The sequence below is a fragment of the Capsicum annuum genome, chromosome 2 (assembly GCF_002878395.1).
Source record: "Capsicum annuum cultivar UCD-10X-F1 chromosome 2, UCD10Xv1.1, whole genome shotgun sequence".
In the NCBI taxonomy this organism is placed as follows: Eukaryota; Viridiplantae; Streptophyta; class Magnoliopsida; order Solanales; family Solanaceae; genus Capsicum; species Capsicum annuum.
In genome coordinates this window covers 52434304-52454190 of record NC_061112.1, presented here as the reverse complement: position 1 = coordinate 52454190, position 19887 = coordinate 52434304, and the positions used below count along the sequence as shown (strand labels likewise).

The following is a 19887-nucleotide window of genomic DNA, read 5'->3' as shown; positions in this document are numbered from 1 at the left end:
GACACAATATTGTAAGAGATTACGAGGATCTAAATTCTATGTTTATTTAAGCATGCTGACGTAGAAACATTTATCAAGTGGCATGAAATAAATACATTTTGGTAAGCATAAAACTTATTTGATTTGCAGTCCAGACACTAGAAGATTCACACACGAAATGTTGGATATTGTCACTAGACAAAAATCTATATGAAAATCCCTAAAGGATTCAAAATGCCCGAAGCATATAAAGTTTCTGGGAAACTTGTTTATTATCCTTATAAGGGATAAATTGATGGTTTGAAAATCATTGAAATTCTTGGAGAGTTTTCAAAAGTAATAAGAATATTTGCTGAAATGATAAACATACCAAATTGGATTGGTCCTGATGTACCATATCTTAATCCAATTGGTGTACTAATGTATCTTGCGAATACTACAAGGCCTGATATAGTCTTTTCAATTAATTTGTTAGCAAGGTATATTTCTACTCCTACTAGGAGACATCGAAATGGGATAAAAAATATGAGCTTATTTTATTCTAAAGTTTGCAGTTCTGATCTTGTTGATTATGTTGATGTTGGGTATTTATTTAACCCAAATAAATCTCGATCTCAAACATGCAATGTGTTCACATATGGGGATACTGTCATATCTTAAAAATATACAAAGCAGTCTATCTAACCACTTCATCGAACCATGCTGAGATAATAGCTATTCATGAAGCAAGCCGAGAATGTGTATGGTTGAGGTCCATGATACATTTCATTCGAGAAAAATGTGGTTTGAAATGTGACAATGTACCCACAATTTTATACAGAGATAAAGCAACATGCATAGCATATCTTAATGGAGGATTCATAAAAGGAGATAGAACGAAACATACTTCATCAAAGTTTTTCTATACAGATGATCTACAAAAGAATGGTGATATTAACATGCAACAGATTGGTTCAAGTGGCAATGTAACTGATTTATTCACCAAGTCTCCTCAAAGTGCAACTTTCAAAAAAATGGTGCACAAGATCGGGATGCAAAGGTTCAAGGATGTTCTCATTAGGAGGAGTTAATAAGTGTTGTACTCTTTTTTCCTTACGAGGTTTTGTCCCACTGGATTTTCCTTGTAAGGTTTTTAATGAGGCAGCTTATATGCATATTGCTAGAGATGTGTACTCTTTTTCTTCACTAGATTTTTTTTTTCCACTGGGTTTTTGCCTAGTAAGGTTTTAACGAGGCACATCATCTATCAATTGGACATTCAAGGGGGAGTGTTATAAATACTTTATCATATATAGTGGATGTCTATTTTACCATATATAATGAATGTCTATTTATGGAAAAGTTAAAAACTTAAGATTAGTTTCCCCTATGGGTTTTCTTTAATTGTAATTCACCTTCAAGAATCCTCATGAGAAATAAAGAAGTCTCTTCTCTTTTCTCTGTATTCTTCTTCTTTGCTTTATATTTCATAACAAATACATTCATAACAAAAAATAAATTTTAAAAATCTAATCCAAACTCTGTAGTTATACGCAAGCTAAGTATCTATTACTATTAATATCTTTTTTTGCCCTTTTATTTTCTTTCCTTTTCTTTTGGTTGAGAATTATTTCAATGTGATTTCGATTTGGGTTAAAATCATCATGATTTTATACAAAACGTAAACATAACCCTAAATACTAAACCTTATAGCCGCGCGCTATTTACCAAATTTTAGTTTTTTCCACATTCCATTCAACATTTAGATACAAGACGATCAGTATCCTCTCTCTTGGACTGTGAACCATTAGACTGGTATAATGAGGCAACTATAGAAGTATATTCATAGTTATTAGACTGGTATAATGAGGCAACTATAGAAGTATATTCATAGTTATTTTGTATACCTGATTTACAGAAATGGCATGAAAAAGGACATGAACAGGCTAATATTACAAGGTTGGATCAGTCAACTTTAGTATAGAGGTAACTTGATGAACTATTTTATCCATACGTACACAACTCACTCATCAAAAACCCTGCTATTTACTCCTGTCCTATATAATTGCAAACCGGCGGATGTTGAAACAGTAATGCTGGTATTTGCAGCTTCAAAAAAGACGTCACCTTCACAAATAATCTTGTTTGATGAAGTAGTCACGGTTCCTTCTCCCTCCAAGACCATAAAAATGGATGGACCAGGAATAGCAGGAAATTCAGCAGTTGATTGTTCGGGGAGAATACAATGGTCGACCTCAAATTCATCAAAAGGAGGGATGTACCTCATAACATGAGGATTTACAGCAGTACCCTGCAGAATTTCAGGAAAACCCTGCAACAAAAACTGATTTAATTCATGCATAAACAGACACCCAATGCCATGTTAATTGCACGTAAAAGGAATCTAGTCCAATACGTACTCGCCTGCCTACAAAGCCAATAAAATGGCATAACCCCATAAAAACTACTAAGTAGGTATACATGGAGATGTTCTGATGATTTCTCATTTTTTCAAAACTATGGTGTTCGGACCAAATTGCGTTCATCTCAACTATCCCGGTAATGTTTTGATGATTGTTGACCAAAATTCCAGGAGTAGCATCACTCGTTTAGGACTGTATAATCACCTTAAAACATCATTGATGTACTCCACGTGTTTAAATTTTTCAAAAATCAAGGTCCTAATTTACCCTTGGACTTTTGACTATGGATCAAAATTACCCTCTGGTTGGAGCTCAGTCAGGCGTCTAAGAGTAAAATTTAAACTTCCTCCTGCTGGCAGGGAAATACTACACCCAAAAGGCTTAAACAAATGAAAAGTCGCTCAATTAAAATTAATACAGGCTCAAATTTGACTCTTTCTCCTTTTTAAGAATGATTTTAGTGGTGTCTGTGACTGTACCTTGTTAGCATGATGTAATATTGTATATTAATGTAATCATATATTGTTGTATATTGGTGTAATTACATAGATTTGATTTAGTAGTTAAAGAGAATAATAGTGACTTTAGTAAGAGCAGATTTGGTGGGATAGAATGGCGGATTTAGAGGGATAGAAAAGCTGATCTTTAGGGATAGGAAAACGGATCTTTAGGGATGTAATCATTGAATATTTTCTATTTAATGACAAGACTCTCAATATTGAGAGACATTCAGCAGAAAATTGACATGGTATCAGAGCCTTCTCTTGGCTGTCTTGTTTCATAGAGTTCATTTGTGGGTTTTTTCAGTCTTTTTGAAAAATTTTGGTTTTTGTTGATTGTTCCTCGGCAATTAACACCTTGGATTTCGATCTTGGTCATTTTGGTTATTCTTTTCGAGTCAGTGCTTCTAGTTTTAATAAATATAACTTCATATCAGTTTGAATCATTCAGTGTTCGTTTCACTGGAAAGAATTTCTTGTCATGAGAGTTTCAGTTTCAGTTATTTATCACTGGAAAAGAACCATGGGGCCATATAGATGGAGCTGATCCTGCTCCTACTGATCCTACAAAGTTAGGTGAATGGAAGATTAAAGATGCTCGGGTGATGACATGGTTTTTAGGGTCAATTGACCCTCTTATTGTTCTTAATCTCAGGCCTTACAAGACAGCTAAAGCCATGTGGGATTATTTACAAAGGGTTTACAACCAAGATAATAGTGCCCGACGCTGTCACTTAGAGTATGAAATTGCTAATTATTCTCAAGAAGATCTTTCTGTTCAGGATTATTTTTCTGGATTTTAGAACTTATGGGCTGAATTTACAGATATTGTTTATGCCAAAATACCGGCCGAATCTCTCTCTGTAGTTCAACAAGTTCATGAGCAAAGCAAGCGAGATCAATTTTTGATGAAGTTACGCTCTGAGTTTGAGAGTGTTCGCTCCTACTTGATGAATCATGACCCGTCTCCCTCCTTGGATGTTTGTTTAAGGGAATTACTTCGGGAAGAGCAGCGTTTTGTCACACAAAATGCTTTCAAGAAAGTTGAGATATGACTAGAACTCAATGCTACAGTTGCAACGGATATGGTCATATTGCTAGCAATTATGGCAGGAAGTTTTGTAATTATTGCAAACAACAAGGACACATTATCATAGAGTGCCTCACACGCCCTCAAAATCGTAACGTTAATGCTTTTCAAGCTGGGACAAATGGTTTCACTACTAAGAACTCACTTTAGGACAAGTTCTTACTCCTGAAATAGTAAGACAAATGATCATGTCAGCTTTTTCAGCTTTAGGGCTACAAAGTAATGATCTTGCATCTAATTTTTGGCTTGTTGATTCTGGAGCTTCCAATCATATGACCAACTCATCTAGTATGCTAAAAAATGTTCGTAAGTATCATGGTCCATCACAAATTCAAGTTGCCAATGGTAGTAATTTACCCATTACCAAGGTTGGTGATATTCATAAAACTTTCAACAATATTTTTGTCACCAAAGCTCTCCACTAGTCTTATTTCAGTTGGACAATTGGTAGATAACAATTGTGATGTGAATTTTTCTCGTAATGGTTATCTTGTGCAGGATCAGGTGATGGGGATGATAATTGCGAAGGGGCCTAAAGTTGGACGACTGTTTCCTATACACTTTTCCATTCCCCGTGTTTAATCATTTGTTTGTACTTCTACACCTAGTAAGACTGAGGTATGGCATAAGCGCTTAGGATATCCAAATTCTATTGTGTTATCTCATTTATCAAATTCGGGTTTATTGGGGAACAAAAATCAATTTTCCACTGCTTCTTTTGATCGTTCCACTTGTAAATTAGGCAAGAGTAAAATTCTTCCTTTTCCTAATTTGGGTAGTTGTGCTACAAAGTGTTTTGATGTCATTCATAGTGATGTTTGGGGTATTTCACCAATTGTTTCTCATGCTCATTTCAAGTACTTTGTGACATTTATAGATGATTATAGTCGATTTACATGAATATATTTTCTTCGTTCCAAATCTGAGTTATTTTCCATATTCAAGACATTTAGTATTGAGACTCAATTTTCTACTTGCATCAAATTATTGAGATCTGATTCTGGTGGAGAATATGTCTTATGAGTTCAAAAAATTTTTGCTTGAAAAAGGAATTGTCTCACAACGCTCTTGTCCATATACACCACAACAAAATGGGGTTGCTGAACGTAAAAATCGTCATCTTTTAGATGTCACTCGTACTTTATTGATTGAGTCCTCTGTTCCATCGTGGAAGCTTTGTCTACTGTTGTTTACTCAATTAATAGACTACCATCTAAAGTCTTAAATCTTGAATCTCCATATTTTCGTCTTTATCACAAAAATCCAAGCTATGATAATTTTCATACATTTGGTTGTATTTGTTTTGTGCATCTTCCTCCTTCTCAGCGTAATAAACTTTCCGCTCAGTCTACTAAATGTGTTTTTATGAGTTATAATACTTCACAGAAAGGTTTTCTCTGTTATGATCCATGTTCTAATAAATTTCATGTTTCTAGAAATGTTGTTTTCTTTGAGTCAGTATTTTTTTCCTACTCATGTTAAGTCATCTCCTGCTTCTCTTCTTCTTCCTACTTTTGAGGATTTGTCATCTTCTTCTAAGAGGTTCAAACCTGGATTTGTGTACGAACGTCGGCGGACAACTTTACCCCCTCCTGATATTGATCCGCCACCTAAAACTGCTACACAACTAGAATCTGAGAATTCTTCAAGGCCTGCTCCTCTTGAGCCCACTCGGCGATCTACGAGAGTATCTCGTCCTCCTAATTGGTATGGCTTTTCATCTACTTTATCTACCATTTTTGTTCCAACTTTTTACTCACAAGCTTCCAAGCATGAATGTTGGCAGAAGGCAATAGAGGAAGAACTTTTGGCTCTTAAAGAAAATGACACATGGGATATTGTTTCATGTCCTTCAAATGTCCATCCAATTGGATGTAAATAGGTTTATTCAATTAAACTTCATTCTGATGGAACTCTTGATCGATATAAAGCTCGGTTGGTTGTTCTTGGTAATAAGCAGGAGTATGGTGTGAACTATGAAGAGACTTTTGCACCGGTAGCAAAAATGACGACGATGCGAACTATTATTGTCATTGTTGCTTCACAAAACTGGACGCTTCATCAAATGGATGTCAAGAATGCTTTTCTTCATGGTGATCTCAAAGAGGATATTTATATGAATCCTCCACCAGGTTTGTTCTCATTACCTACATCAGATGTATGCAAGTTGAAGTGGTCTCTGTATGGATTAGAACAAGCTCCCAGAGCTTGGTTTGACAGATTTTGATCTACTTTGCTACAATTCTCTTTTGAGCAGAGCAACTATGACTCATCTTTGTTTCTTCGGAAAACATCCACAGGTTGTGTTCTTCTTTTGGTATATGTCGATGACATTATTATTACAGGAACTGATTCTTCACTAATCACTAGCCTGCAACAACTTAAGGATTCTTTTCATATGAAAGATCTTGGTACTCTTACATATTTCTTGGGTTTGGAAGTTCATTGTGATTCATCCGATGTGTTTCTAAATCAACACAAATATACCCAAGATTTGATTTCTTTAACAGGTCTTCAGGATTCCTCCTCTGTGGATACTCCATTAGAATTGAATGTAAAGTATCGCCGGGAAGAAGGCGATCTTCTTCCTAATCCAACTATATTTCGGCAATTAGTTGGGAGCTTAAATTACCTTACTATTACCAGGCCTGATATCTCTTTTGCAGTTCAACAAGTTAGTCAGTTCATGCAAGCTCCCCGTCATCTTCATTTGGTGGCTGTCCGTCGCATCATTCGATACCTCCGAGGAACATCTAATCATGGATTATTCTTTCCTAGTGGTTCGCCTATTCATCTTAATGCTTTTAGTGATTCTGATTGGGCGGGATGTTCTGACACTCGTCGTTCGGTTACTGGTTGGTGCATGTTTCTTGGAGAGTCTTTGATATCTTGGAAGAGTAAGAAGCAAGACCGCGTGTCAAAATCTTCAACAAAGGCTAAATATCGAGCAACGTCTACTGCTTGCTCCGAGATTGTGTGGCTTCGTGGACTACTTGCTGAGATTGGATTTCCTCAATCTAATCCTATTCCTCTCCATGCTGACAATACAAGTGCTATTCAGATTGCTAGTAGCAATCTGGTTTATCATAAGGGGACCTAATCCGGTTTATCATAAGCGGACCAAACACATCGAAGTAGACTGTCATTATATACGAGAAGCTGTAGATAAAGGTGTCATTACTCTTCCGCACGTGTCCAGTGATTTTCAAATCGCTGATGCATTTACAAAATCAATGGCACAACAATGACATCAGTTTCTCGTCAGCAAATTAATGTTTCTTGATCTACCAGCATCAATTTGAGGGGGGATGTTAGCATGATGTAAATATTGTATATTAATGTAATCATATATTGTTGTATATTGGTGTAATTACATAGATTTGATTTAGTAGTTAAAGAGAATAATAGTGACTTTAGTAAGAGCAGATTTGGTGGGATAGAATAGCGGATTTAGAGGGATAGAAAAGCTGATCTTTAGGGATAGGAAAACGGATCTTTAGGGATGTAAACATTGAATATTTTCTATTTAATGACAAGAGTCTTAATATTGAGAGGCGTTCAGCAGAAAATTGACATACCTGTCTATAAGTAAGCATTGAGCACAGAGTTTTAACATCCCGGTGCTTTGGAGTTAGGCCAGCACGTACCACGTTGTCTGATGTTGCCATGCATTCAACACAATCGCCATATATATAAGCATGAGGTTCATTGGCCCCTAAATATAAAGCTTCACAAGGATTGAGTTTCACGTAATTTAACAAGAATGCAGCCAAGACACCAACATCAGCTGGATACTGCTTCTCAAGTCTCAGCACCACTTGTTCTTTCTCCGTCAGCTCCCTTGCCTACAACATGAAGGATGAGATATCATAAATAAATGACAATGACCAAGATTGGTTTACTTCTGTTCATCCCCTTCACATTTCTCTTTCCTGAATGCGATATCGGTTTCTAGATCATTTCATACATATAAAAGAAGAAATTAAAGGAAAACTAAATCAAGTAGGAATAATATAATGAGCAACTAAGGTGCCAATCAGACCAAACAGATTATCTCCTCAGTGGCAATTGAACAAGAAATACAATTTGTTGTAGGTTATTAGTTACCCTAAATTCAAATTCAGCTAGCTCTATTTACAGTTAATGAGGGGTTAAAGGAGTGATTCTCTTCTTTTTACTGTGGGGCGTTAAAGAGGACAAAAATAGATCGGGTGTTTTTTCTAATAAAGTAGATCAGATGCTATTAGAATCCGATAATTCACAGCTTCATAGTAATAAAATCTTTATACCACCACCAGTAGCCCATCCATCCAAATCTATCACAAAACTGGTAAAAAGGAACATTTCAAACATTTGAAACATGACTAAAGCCAGCTCATAAAGATCAACTCATTAGTCATTCTAACTCAATTCTTCTGAAAATAAAAGCTCTTGTTTTTCGGTTGTTTCTCGGTCTCTCTTTTTTATTAGTATTATTTGATAGAAATTGAACTGTTAGATAAATGATACTCTCAAACCTCACATCTTCCAGAACCAAAATCTTTATGCAAGTAAGTCTGCGTATTTAGAAATGGGTAGTAAAAGAGAGTTTTAGATGAAAAATGTTTTAAGACAATGAAGAGCATAGTTTTCCACAACCACAATGAATCACTCCACATGAATAAAGTCCCCCATGTAGAAGTACAAAAAGGAACTTGCAACTGGTACTTGGATAAATCTAACACATTTTTAACTTCTATCTGATCAGGGATTACTTCGACTGTACCTGATTTTTAACATTTAGGCGACTAATCAGCTTGGCTATCACTTCAGCAACCGCATCCTTGCTTGCTGACATCAGCTCAGTAAATGCTGATTTTAGCACTAATTTACCTTTCTCTTTCCCACCATCCTCATTCAATTCCAATACTTGCTCTGCGCGTGCAGTACCCACCAATTCGACAATCTCAGGCACAGTTTGAACAATCAACTTCAGCTCCTATTAAAGTTCCATAAGTAATTGTTAAGTCACATTGAACACACCTTTTCCTTTTCCTAATAGTCATTGAATTCTAAGTTCAAGTGAATCAACCACCTAAATATCATACACCATTTTTCTGCGCATTGTTATGTTCACACCGGGATAAGCATCTTTAGGCTTGCAGTCTAACAAAATATGGAAACTGGAAAGGAATGAGACTATGCCAGTTTTTAAGCACAAGAACAAGCAGTAAGGTGCCTTTTGTTTTCACATGTTCAAGTTAGCGTCTATCCTCCTTTTCCGTTAAAACGCGTTGCTTAACTCTATTTCAAGCAAATTGTAAATTTAAGGGCGCCTCAGATGTCCTGGATTACGAAGCCTACATATTTCAAAAAATTTAACTAGACCTAAAAAAACCACATAGATGTTGAGTACCTCAAGACTTATAAATCCACATAAGGCCTCAAATTCTGTTAATGCCAATGCCATCTCTGGTTTGTGATTATCATCCTTATAAACATCAGGGAGCTCGCTATGCAGACGAGATGCCAAATCTTTGTCTGGATGGGCCTGTATGGATAAAGCTTTTGCAACAGATAGTACCTAAAACTCCAGACGTGTTAGAATCTCATCAAACCATATTGAAAGCCAAGTATAAAGAGCTTCAACTCACTCAAAATGCATCAATTTAAATTAAAATAAATTCAATTTTCTCATTATATGATATTTTTTGAGAAGGGGAACCATCAAATACCGAATGCAATATTTGGGGTACATACTCCGGTAATTTCTCCTTCACAGGGTAGAGGAAAGGCTGCGTACTTGCCACACTCTCTAGACCCCACTTGTGTGATTACACGGAAAATGTTGTTGTTGTTGGTTTTTGGCTCTTGTTTCCTCCCACATCGGTGTTTTATAATTTGGGAAGGAGATTTAGAGCTATAAAAGAAACTCTACCTCCTCCCATTTGAATCATCCCAAAATTGTTCTCTTCTCCCACAATTAATAAAAACGTTGAGTTCTTGGAGATTAAGCCTATTTGGCTGAACTTCGTTATCAAATTTTCTGGTGTTTTTATTTTTAGTATTCAATATTATTTGTTGGGTATTTTTTTGTTAGTTGTCTGTCTGGTTCAATTGTTCTGAACCAGTTCATTTCACTTAGTTGTTCCGTTTTAGTGGGAAAATTGCCCGATCAAGAAATGAAGGATCCTACTCGGGGGCATCGGGCTCCTCGTCATCATGGTCGAGGTTCCCGCTGTCCAGTCTGAAGTTGGTGGTGGAAATATTTGATGGTACTAGCCATTTCGGCATGTGGCAAGGAGAGGTTTTGGACTCTCTTTTCCAACAGGGTCTTGATATTGCTATTGAGGAAAAGAAACCAGAAGAGGTAGAAGAAAGAGATTGGAACATCATAAATCGGTTGGTGTGTGGAACAATTCGATCGTGCCTTAGCAGAAGTATGCTGCCAAAAATGAGACTTTTGCTCACAAATTATGGAAGGTGTTGGAGGACAAGTTTCTGAAAAAGAGTGGTCAGAACAAGCTCCTTATGAAGAAAAGATTGTTCCGATTTGATTATCAACAAGGTACTATTATGAATGAACACATCACTATGTTTAATCAATTAGTAGCAGACCTTTTGAATTTAGATGTGAAATTTGAGGATGAGGATTTGGCTTTGATGTTGTTATCATCTCTTCCCGATGAATTTGAACATTTGGAAACTACGTTACTTCACGGGAAGGAGAATGTGTCGTTAGATGTTGTTTGTTCTGCTTTATATAGTCAAGAATTGAGAAAGCAGGATAAGATGAAAACCAAATCAACAACATCTGAAGAAGCATTGGTGGCAAGGGGTCGTCAGCAAAGCCAGACTAAGGGGAGAAGAGGAAGGTCCAAATCAAGGGGCCGAGTCGTTGCCAAAGATGAGTGTGCTTTTTGTCATAAGAAAGGGCACTGGAAGAAAGACTGTCCAAAGTTGAAAAAGAAAGGGAAGAGTCCACAAAATTCGCAAGATGCAAATGTTGCAGAATGCAAAAGTGATGCAGAATCAAATTTTTCCTTCGTTGTTATGCCTTCAACATCATCTCATCCAGATGAGTGGATATTGGATTCAGCATGTACCTATCATATGTGTCCTGTTCGGGAATGGTTCTTTGAATTTCAGGAACTCAATGGTGGGGTTGTTTACATGGGTAATGATAATCCATGTAAAACAACCTTGATAGGTTTGATCAAGCTGCGGAATCATGATGGATCCACCAGAGTTTTGAGGGATGTACGGCACGTGCCAAAGTCGAAGAAGAATCTCATCTCAGTGGGGGCTCTTGAATCTAAGGGCCTAGTTGTGACGATACGAGATAGAGTTCTTAAAGCAACTTCAGGAGCACTGGGGATGTTGAAAGGCGTGAGGAAGAACAATTTGTACTACTACCAAGGTAGTACAGTTTTGGGGACAGTAGCAGCAGTAACTTCTAGCACCAAGAAGGATGTTGAGGCAACGAAGCTATAGCATATGCGGTTGAGACATGCTGGTGAAAAGTCCTTACAAATTCTTGCCAAGCAGGGATTATTGAAAGGTATGAAGACTTGCAAACTTGAATTTTGTGAGCATTGTGTTTTGGGAAAGCAACAAAGAGTGAAGTTTGGCACTGCAATTCATAATACCAAGGGTATTTTGGATTATGTGCACTCAGATGTGTGGGACCTGCCAAAACTCCGTTCATCGGAGGTAGGCATTATTTTGTCACCTTTGTTGATGATTTTTCCAGGAGAGTTTGGGTGTTTACTATGAAGAACAAGGATGAAGTGCTTGGAATTTTCCTGAAGTGGAAAGCTCAAGTTGAAAACCAGACAGGGAGAAAGATCAAGGTTCTTCGAACAGACAATGGAGGAGAATACAAGAGTGATCCATTCCTAAAAGTATGCCAAGACTGTGGCATAGTTCGACACTTCACTGTTAGAAAAACACTGCAACAGAATGGGGTGTCAGAGCGTATGAACAAGACACTTGTGGAGAAAGTTCGTTGTATGTTGTCTAATGCTAGGTTAGGCAGAAAATTTTAGGCTGAGGCTGTGACATACGCTCAACATCTCGTCAATAGTTTGCCATCATCTGCTATAGGTGGCAAAACTCCATTAGAAGTATGGTCTGGCAAAACTACAGCTGATTATGATACTTTACATGTTTTTGGTTCTATTGCATATTATCATGTGATTGAATCAAAGTTGGATCCACGAGCAAAGAAGGCTCCTTTAATGGGCTTCAATGCTAGAGTGAAGGGATACCGCTTGTGGTGTCTTGAGGCAAAGAAGACGATTATTAGCAGAGATGTTACCTTTGATGGATCTGTCATATTGAACAAGGTAAATCCAGATAAAGCTGATAGTACTACGAAGCAGGTGGAGAGTAATTCAAAGCAGGTGTAGTTTGAGCAAACAGTGGTGACCCCAGCACGAAGCACCACCACTGACTCTACTATGGCAGAAGAAGAGTCAGATGAGGAAGAGGATCCGACCAAAGAACATCTGCAGCAATCAGAACCAATTGCAGTTAGAAGACAAAGACGAGAAATTCAGAAGCCTGCTCGTTTCACTGACATGGTAGCTTATGCACTTCCAGTTACTGATGAAGATATTCCATCCACCTACCTAGAGGCCATTCGAAGCACAGAAAGTGGCAGTTGGGCAGGTGCAATGGAAGAGGAAATGCAATCTCTTAAGAAGAATAAGATGTAGAAGCTAACACAACTACCGAAAGGCAGAAAAGCAATTGGGTGCAAATGGGTATTTGCAAGGAAAGAAGGATTTCGTGATAAAGAAGACATTCGTTACAAGGCAAGATTGGTGGCTAAAGGCTGTGCTCGGAAGGAGGGAATTGATTATAATGAGGTATTTTCTCCAGTTGTAAAACATTCCTCCATTAGAATTTTGTTGGCCTTGGTAGCACAGTTGAATTTGGAGCTAGCTCAACTTGATGTGAAGATCGTGTTCTTACACGGTAATTTGAAGGAGGAAATTTATATGACTCAGCCAGAAGGATATAAGGTTACTAGTAAAGAAGATTAGGTTTGCAAACTTAGCAAATCATTGTACGGACTGAAACAATCACCGAGACAGTGGTACAAACGATTTGACATATTCATGAAGGGTAGAAGTACAGGAGAAGCAAATACGATCATTGTGTGTATTTGCGCAAACTTCAAGATGGTTCCTACATCTACTTACTCTTATATGTTGATGATATGCTGATTGCAGCAAAGAGCCAAGTTGAGATTGACAGGTTGAAGGCTCAAATGAGTAAAGAGTTCGAGATAAAGCATTTGGGGAAAGCCAAGAAGATTCTCGGCATGGAGATAAGCAGGGATAGGGAAAGGGGCAAACTTTGGATGTCACAGAAGTAGTATTTGAAGAAGGTACTACAACGTTTTGATATGCACGATGATACAAAACCAGTAAGTACCCCACTTGCTCCTCATTTGAAATTGAGTAGCAGATTATCTCCGACAACTGATGAAGAGCGAGAATACATGGCAAAAGTCCCGTATGCAAATGCAGTTGGAAGCTTGATGCATGCAATGGTGTGTTCGAGACCAGATATTTCACAAGTTGTTAGCGTTGTTAGCAGGTACATGCATGATCCGGGAAAGGGTCATTGGCAAGCTGTGAAATGGATTCTGCGGTATCTCCAAAATACCGTAGATGTTAGATTGACATTCGAACGGGATAAAACACTTAGTCAATGCATAGTTGGATATTGTGATTCTGATTATGCAGGTGATTTGGATAAGCGACGATCTACAACTGGCTATTTGTTCACTTTAGCAAAGACGCCAGTTAGTTGGAAGTCTACCTTGCAGTCTACAGTGGCTTTGTCTACAACAGAGGTAGAGTATATGGCGATTACAGAGGCTGTGAAAGAAGCAAATTGGCTTCATGGGTTGCTTAAAGACTTGGGAGTTGGTCAGAAACAACTTGAGGTATATTCTGACAGTCGGAGTGCTATTCATTTAGCAAAGAATCAGGTCTTTCATGCACGGACGAAGCATATTAATGTTCGCTATCATTTTGTGCGGGAAATTCTCGAAGAGGAGGAGATACTTCTCCAGAAGATTCATACTACGAAGAATCCTGCAGATATGCTGACCAAGGTGGTTGGTTCCAAGGGCCAAGTTCGAACACTGTTTAAACTTGGTTAATATCCTGCACATCTGAAGTTGGCGCCTCACGGCGCAAAATTGGAAGCACCGCAAAAGATTTTTTCTATTATTTGTTTGTTTGAGAAGATTTGTATTTTGATGGGATTGAAATTGAACCAAGGTGGAGATTTGTTGGTCTTTGGCTCTTGTTTCCTCCCACATCGGTGTTTTATAATTTGGGGAGGAGATTTAGAGCTATAAAAGAAACTCTATCCCCCCCGCCCATTTGGATCATCCCAAAATTGTTCTCTTCTCCCACAACGTTGGGTGCTCGGAGATTAAGCCTATTTGGCTGAACTCCGTTATCAAATTTTCTGGTGTTTTTCTTTTTAGTATTCAATATTATTTGTCGGGTATTTTTTTGTTTGTGTTCTGTCTGGTTTAATTATTCTAAACCAGTTCATTTCACTTAGTTGTTCCGTTTTAGTGGGAAAATTGCCCGATTTTCCCAACAGTTGTTGTACTCAGGAAATTTTTGTTACTTTCATAAATTACCGCTACTCCAAACTTTTTATCAAATGATTTGTAAATATTTTCAATTATAAGAATTATCAATTGCAGTAATTTTTTTTTGTTTTTCTGGTAATGGAGTAATTCTGGTATATTTCCTTAGTATCTAAATTTCATCCTTTTTTAAAAAATAAAAAATAAATAAATAAAACTTTGTTCGAATTGAAACAGAATATTGTATAATTTGGCTCCATATCTGTCAAGCTTCCGGGAAGGAAACAATAGCTATTTATGCATTTGTATAATGATCCCAAAGAGCATAAATAAAATAAACTTTCAATGATTTGAGAAGAAATTGATCAACAATTTCAGGTTTCTCCCAGAAATTAGCCGCACAAAATAATTTGGAGACACTCCAAACTCCGAAAAGAGAAAAATCAAGACCAATTTACATATAAGTAGCAATAAAACACTCCTTACGTCCCAATTTATGCGTCACATTTGGAATTTCAAAACAGAGTTGGCAAATTTTTTTTGAAAAACAATTTTCACACACTCCAAACTCCCAAAAGAGTTAAAATAAGACCAATTTACATATAAGTGACAACAAAATCCTCCATCCGCCCCAATTTATAAGGCAAAGATGAAGTTGAAATTTCAAGAGTCAACCAAGATGTAAAAGTTTTTGAAAAGCATAGAAGGGAGCAAGCAAACCTTGAAGAGAAAAGGAAGGTTGGTACCCCACTTGTTCACAACTTTTTCGCCAAGAACAATAGGGTTGTTTTCAATCCATTCCTTCAATGTCAACTTGTTTCTCTCTCTACCACCACTATTACCCAATCCATTCTCAGATACTCCAGCAGCTCCTTCTACTACGTATGAAGGCCCAGAATCATGAGTCCCCATCCAAAATTCCGCATATGGCTTCTCTAAGTCAACAGTGTCACCACTATTACAAGCATACAGCCGCGCCACACGTGATTCCTTCCCTGCTCTTCCCCAATCGTAATTCTTTACGCAACCTGTCAACTTCACTACCCTCCCTTTCCCCTCCATTGAACTCATTAACTCAATTAAAAAATAACAGGATCAATATGAGTTTAACAGGTTAAGTGATTCGAAGATGTCACAACAAATACTTTCGAGATAAGACTAAGAGTGCTTAATATGCTACGGGAAGAGAAAAAGAATCAGTAGCTTTACTTCAAACAAAAATGAAAAAGAAGAAGAATTAGAGGGAGCACATAAATGTTGCTGTTATTGTCCAATTCAAGAAAGAGTGAGGGGCCTTGCTTTTGAAGCAAATTGTTATAAGGAGGGAAAGAGAAGTTAATGACGATAGATGTTATTGTTACAGTAGAATTTTTGGCGTTATTTTTTATGACGCTAAATAAGCGGTTTTAAATCTAAATAAGGGTGAAAATTTTTTCTCAAACAAAATATTTATTATTTTAATCCAAATTTATACCGTACCGTTTGATTTGATATTAAATTTTAAAAATAATTTCATTAAAGAAGTGTTTGATCAAATTAGCTTTTGATTTCTCTTTTCTTACTTTTTAAGTTTAAAGTAAAATATTTATAAATGTTTTTTATTTTTGTTTAACACCTCCAAAAATAAAAAGCACTTAAAAGACAAAAATACTTTAAATAATTTAATCCAAAAACTAATGTTTTAAAGTTATATTCTTATTAATTATAAAAGAGTAATTTTTTTGACAAATTGAAAAAGAAAATATATTACACAAATAAAATCAGAAAAAAAAAAGAATTAACACTAAAAGCCTTTGCCAAAAACAAATATTCTATTTTACTTGTTTAACTTAAAAATAAAAAATAATTATTATATTCTTTTTTGGACCCTTCATATTAAATAACTTAATAGTTATTTTTCTAAAACACAACTAACAAAAATTGCCTTAAGAAATGTGCAAGGTAACATGAGAAAAGTAATTAACGTCGGGAGTACTAGAACATTAGACTTTGTCAATACAGAAATAATCAACATAATACTATAAATTTGATTTTAAATCGTCAACTTAAAGATATTTAATACAAAATCCAATTTGCATAATAAAGGGCAGTTTAGTTTGGTGCGCAAGTACTACGCAATAGGTTGGGAAATGGTTGTAGTAGTTGATTTCCAGGCTTATTTTACAATTTTTTCATTTTCACAATTTGAATTTGGTATTAACCTCCAATAACAACTTATATACAGTAACTTGCGACAGAACAGACACAAAAAAAAAAGAGCTACGAAATAGTAGAAAAACTCATTGAACTGCTCTAATTTAATCTGGAATTAAATCATAACTACAATTGATTGATAATTTGATACTGTATCATTTCAATTATATACATCAAAACAAAAAAAAAACTTCCTTTCTCGAGATTCAAACATATTTATGTTTTACTGTAATTTTTTATATATATTTTTCAATATTTTGAGTAGTCAATTATTATAATTTATAATATTTTTTTATGTAGCTTTCATATATATAAATTTTATTTTTAAAAAAATAAAAAACTATATTCAAATTTATGACAAACTTTATCTTGTTTAAATTTGGAGATGTGAGACATGCCACCTTGGTACAGAGGCAGTAAAACTTAAAACAAGGGGCAGGAATTAGAGTACAAGAAATGTGCAATTGCTGAAGAGTCACGCATTTCGTTATTATCTCAAGCGGTGGGTCGGTAGTGTTCATCCTTAGTTCATTCTGTGGTCATCATCATTCATCACATGCATCCTTTCGTGCTCTTTTGGTTCCACAATAAACAGAATTTTGGACTTTACGTATATGTGTAAAATATCTAACTTCAAAGTATCTATTCTTCTTTTTCACTTTTTTTTTCTTCATGATATATAGATTATTGAGTAAAGATCTATTGTTTTGATCTCAATATACAACTTTGAATCTTTAAAACAAAGTTGGGGAGAATCTTAACAATAGTCCAGCTGGTTTAATCATGGCTACGTAACTTGTATGATGTATCTATTTTTTGTTTTGTTTACAATGACGCTATTTTTAAATCCCAGTGATGCGCGTTTACTTTGTGATCGGCATAGGAGGAAAACAATCGAAACACATCACACCATCAAATGTCGTAATGAAGTGACAAATATATATTTTTTTTTAATTAAAGATATCAAATTCAAGCTACAACTATTAAATTACTTTTTTTTTTGGTTCCCAAGGTATTCTCATAGTCGGCGGCCGTGAGACTATTCCTCCGTTCCTACTGTCAGTGCACTAAGTGGTACGGAACTGGCCACAGATTTTTTTTTCTATTCATCAGAGGTGGAGATCGAACCCTCAACCTCTTGCTTAAGAGGTGAGGTGCTGAACCACCACACCAACCCTTATAGTTATTAAATTACTTTTGATACAGAGTGTTTTATCTTTTAAAGTGGGATTCTCCAATGAAAAGGTGAATCAATTGGATGGAAAATAAATATTTCTTCCGTTTTAATTTATTTGACCTACTTTTCTTTTTATTTCATTTAACAAAAAATTTTATTACATGTAAATAACAAGAATAACTCTTTTCTTTTTTAGCAACCCTTTTATTTCAATTTTCAGATGATATGTTTGACACCACATAATTGAAAATCTTTTTATATATTTGACATATCCTTCATTTAAGAGCACAAAATTTTCACTTCATTTTACTTCTCTTTATTGTAATCTTGCTAGGATATACTATTAACTATGTAGTTTGTGTTATAGTATTATATTTTCATCTCATGTAAAGACACTTTCTTATATTAATAAAATGTTTATTTGGATAGATGATTGTGTTAACATGTGTGTCATTTACTTATATAGTAGATAACTAGTATTAGTACCCACATGATGTGCGGATAATATTTAAGTATACGTAATCATTTAACAAAGATAGATTAAAAAAATAATTTAGATTTATAAATTTATCAAATAGTAAAGCATAAAAAAATATTTCATTGACCAATAGATAAGCCAATATAAACTAATGAAATGTAAGTCAAAATCTCCAATCAATTATAATTTCTTGAATAGTTCATAACAAATAATTCAGAATAAATTACTTCAAAATGAAAAAAAAAGGTAGATAAAATCAATTTGATTTTGTTAAAAATATTTACCTATATACAAATATTGAAAGGAGACAAAGTATAAAGAAAAAATATGATAAAAACTTACACGCACCCGATGTATACACCAAATTAATGTCCTTTACTATGGTTACGTAATTAAATTAAGCAAAAATACATATTAATTAACCATGGTTAAGTAATATGAACTCTAAATTCAAACACATGTCATGCATGTATTGGCTTGGTGTATACACCGGGTGCATATAAGTTTTAGCCGAAAAAATATTATCATTCTAGTTGTACCATTCATAACATTCACATTTAAGTCAAAATAGGACTATAATACTAAAGGCAAAATAACCTTCTGGACCCCTGTACTATGTCGGTTTTGTAAGTTGGACACTTCTACTTACATGTTTGTCATCTGAACCCTTGAACCCACTAAAAAATCACATTTTAAACACTTTTTTGGTGAGTGTAATACACTCTCGCCACATCAGCTGTCACATCAAGTGTCACATCTTCCACATCATCTTCCACGTTATTTTTATATAAAAAAAACTATTAAATATTAAAATAAAGATAAATAAATAAACAATCCCCCCCCCTCTTTCTCTCTCTTCCCCTTTTTCTTTCTTTCCCGTTCTTTCTTGCCTGCCTTCTTTCTTTCTCAATTTCTTCTTCTTCTTCTTCTTTTCCTTTATCATCTTCATCTTCTTATTCTTCTTGCTCTACGAAAAAAATTAAAAAGTGAGGGGCAAAAAGCTTAAGAAGTATGAAAAGAAGAAATTTTTGGAGATTTTTGTGATTTGAGTGATTCAAGAAACTTGAATTTTTATGCTTTTTTTAGACTTTTTGTGATTTGGATAATTCAAGAAAGTTTGTAATTCTTGAAATTCAATGTAAAAACTCAAATTTTATGGATTTTTTGTGATTTGGGTAATTCAAGAAAGTTGAAAATTCTTGAAATTCAAAGTAAAGATTCAATTTTTATTTTTTCTTGGGATTTCTTGTAATTTGGGTAATTCAAGAATGTTGAAATTCTTGGAATTCAATGTGAATATTTTTGTGAATTGGTTAAAATTCAATGTTGGAAATTCTTGAAATTTTTGTGAATTGGTTAAATGAAAGTTTCTTTGTTGTTGGGGAACTAGTGGGGCGGCGGGGGAGAGGGGTTAGGGTCTAGGATAGGGGAGAGGGGCTTAGGGAAGAAGGCTGGAGAAATTATG

The 19887-nt window shown here is 35.4% G+C and overlaps 1 protein-coding gene across 2 annotated transcripts; it reads right to left on the bottom strand.

Moving 5' to 3' along the window:
- Nucleotides 1-1776: 1776 nt before the first annotated feature.
- On the bottom strand, nt 1777-16028 carry LOC107858573 (mannose-6-phosphate isomerase 2). 2 transcript variants are annotated; one of them, XM_016703302.2, is made up of 5 exons: nt 15295-16028; nt 9367-9534; nt 8737-8949; nt 7550-7816; nt 1777-2290 (listed from the first exon to the last, which is right to left on the bottom strand). In XM_016703302.2, exons 1-5 carry the CDS (start codon nt 15643-15645, stop codon nt 1982-1984), a joined length of 1308 nt encoding a protein of 435 aa, XP_016558788.1. In that variant the 5' UTR covers nt 15646-16028; the 3' UTR covers nt 1777-1981. The 2 variants fall into 2 exon arrangements, with proteins under 2 accessions (XP_016558788.1, XP_047262452.1); XM_047406496.1 differs by lacking the exon at nt 8737-8949 and having other exon boundaries at nt 15295-15954.
- Nucleotides 16029-19887: the final 3859 nt, after the last annotated feature.

Excerpts from the sequence above, each read along its gene's own strand:
- LOC107858573 (XM_016703302.2), bottom strand. The coding sequence starts at position 15,645 with ATGAGTTCAATGGAGGGGAAAGGGAGGGTAGTGAAGTTGACAGGTTGC. Across the intron at positions 9,535-15,294 it reads ACCTTCCTTTTCTCTTCAAG|GTACTATCTGTTGCAAAAGC; the intron begins GTTTGCTTGCTC and ends CTGGAGTTTTAG. Across the intron at positions 7,817-8,736 it reads GCCTAAATGTTAAAAATCAG|GCAAGGGAGCTGACGGAGAA; the intron begins GTACAGTCGAAG and ends TTCATGTTGTAG.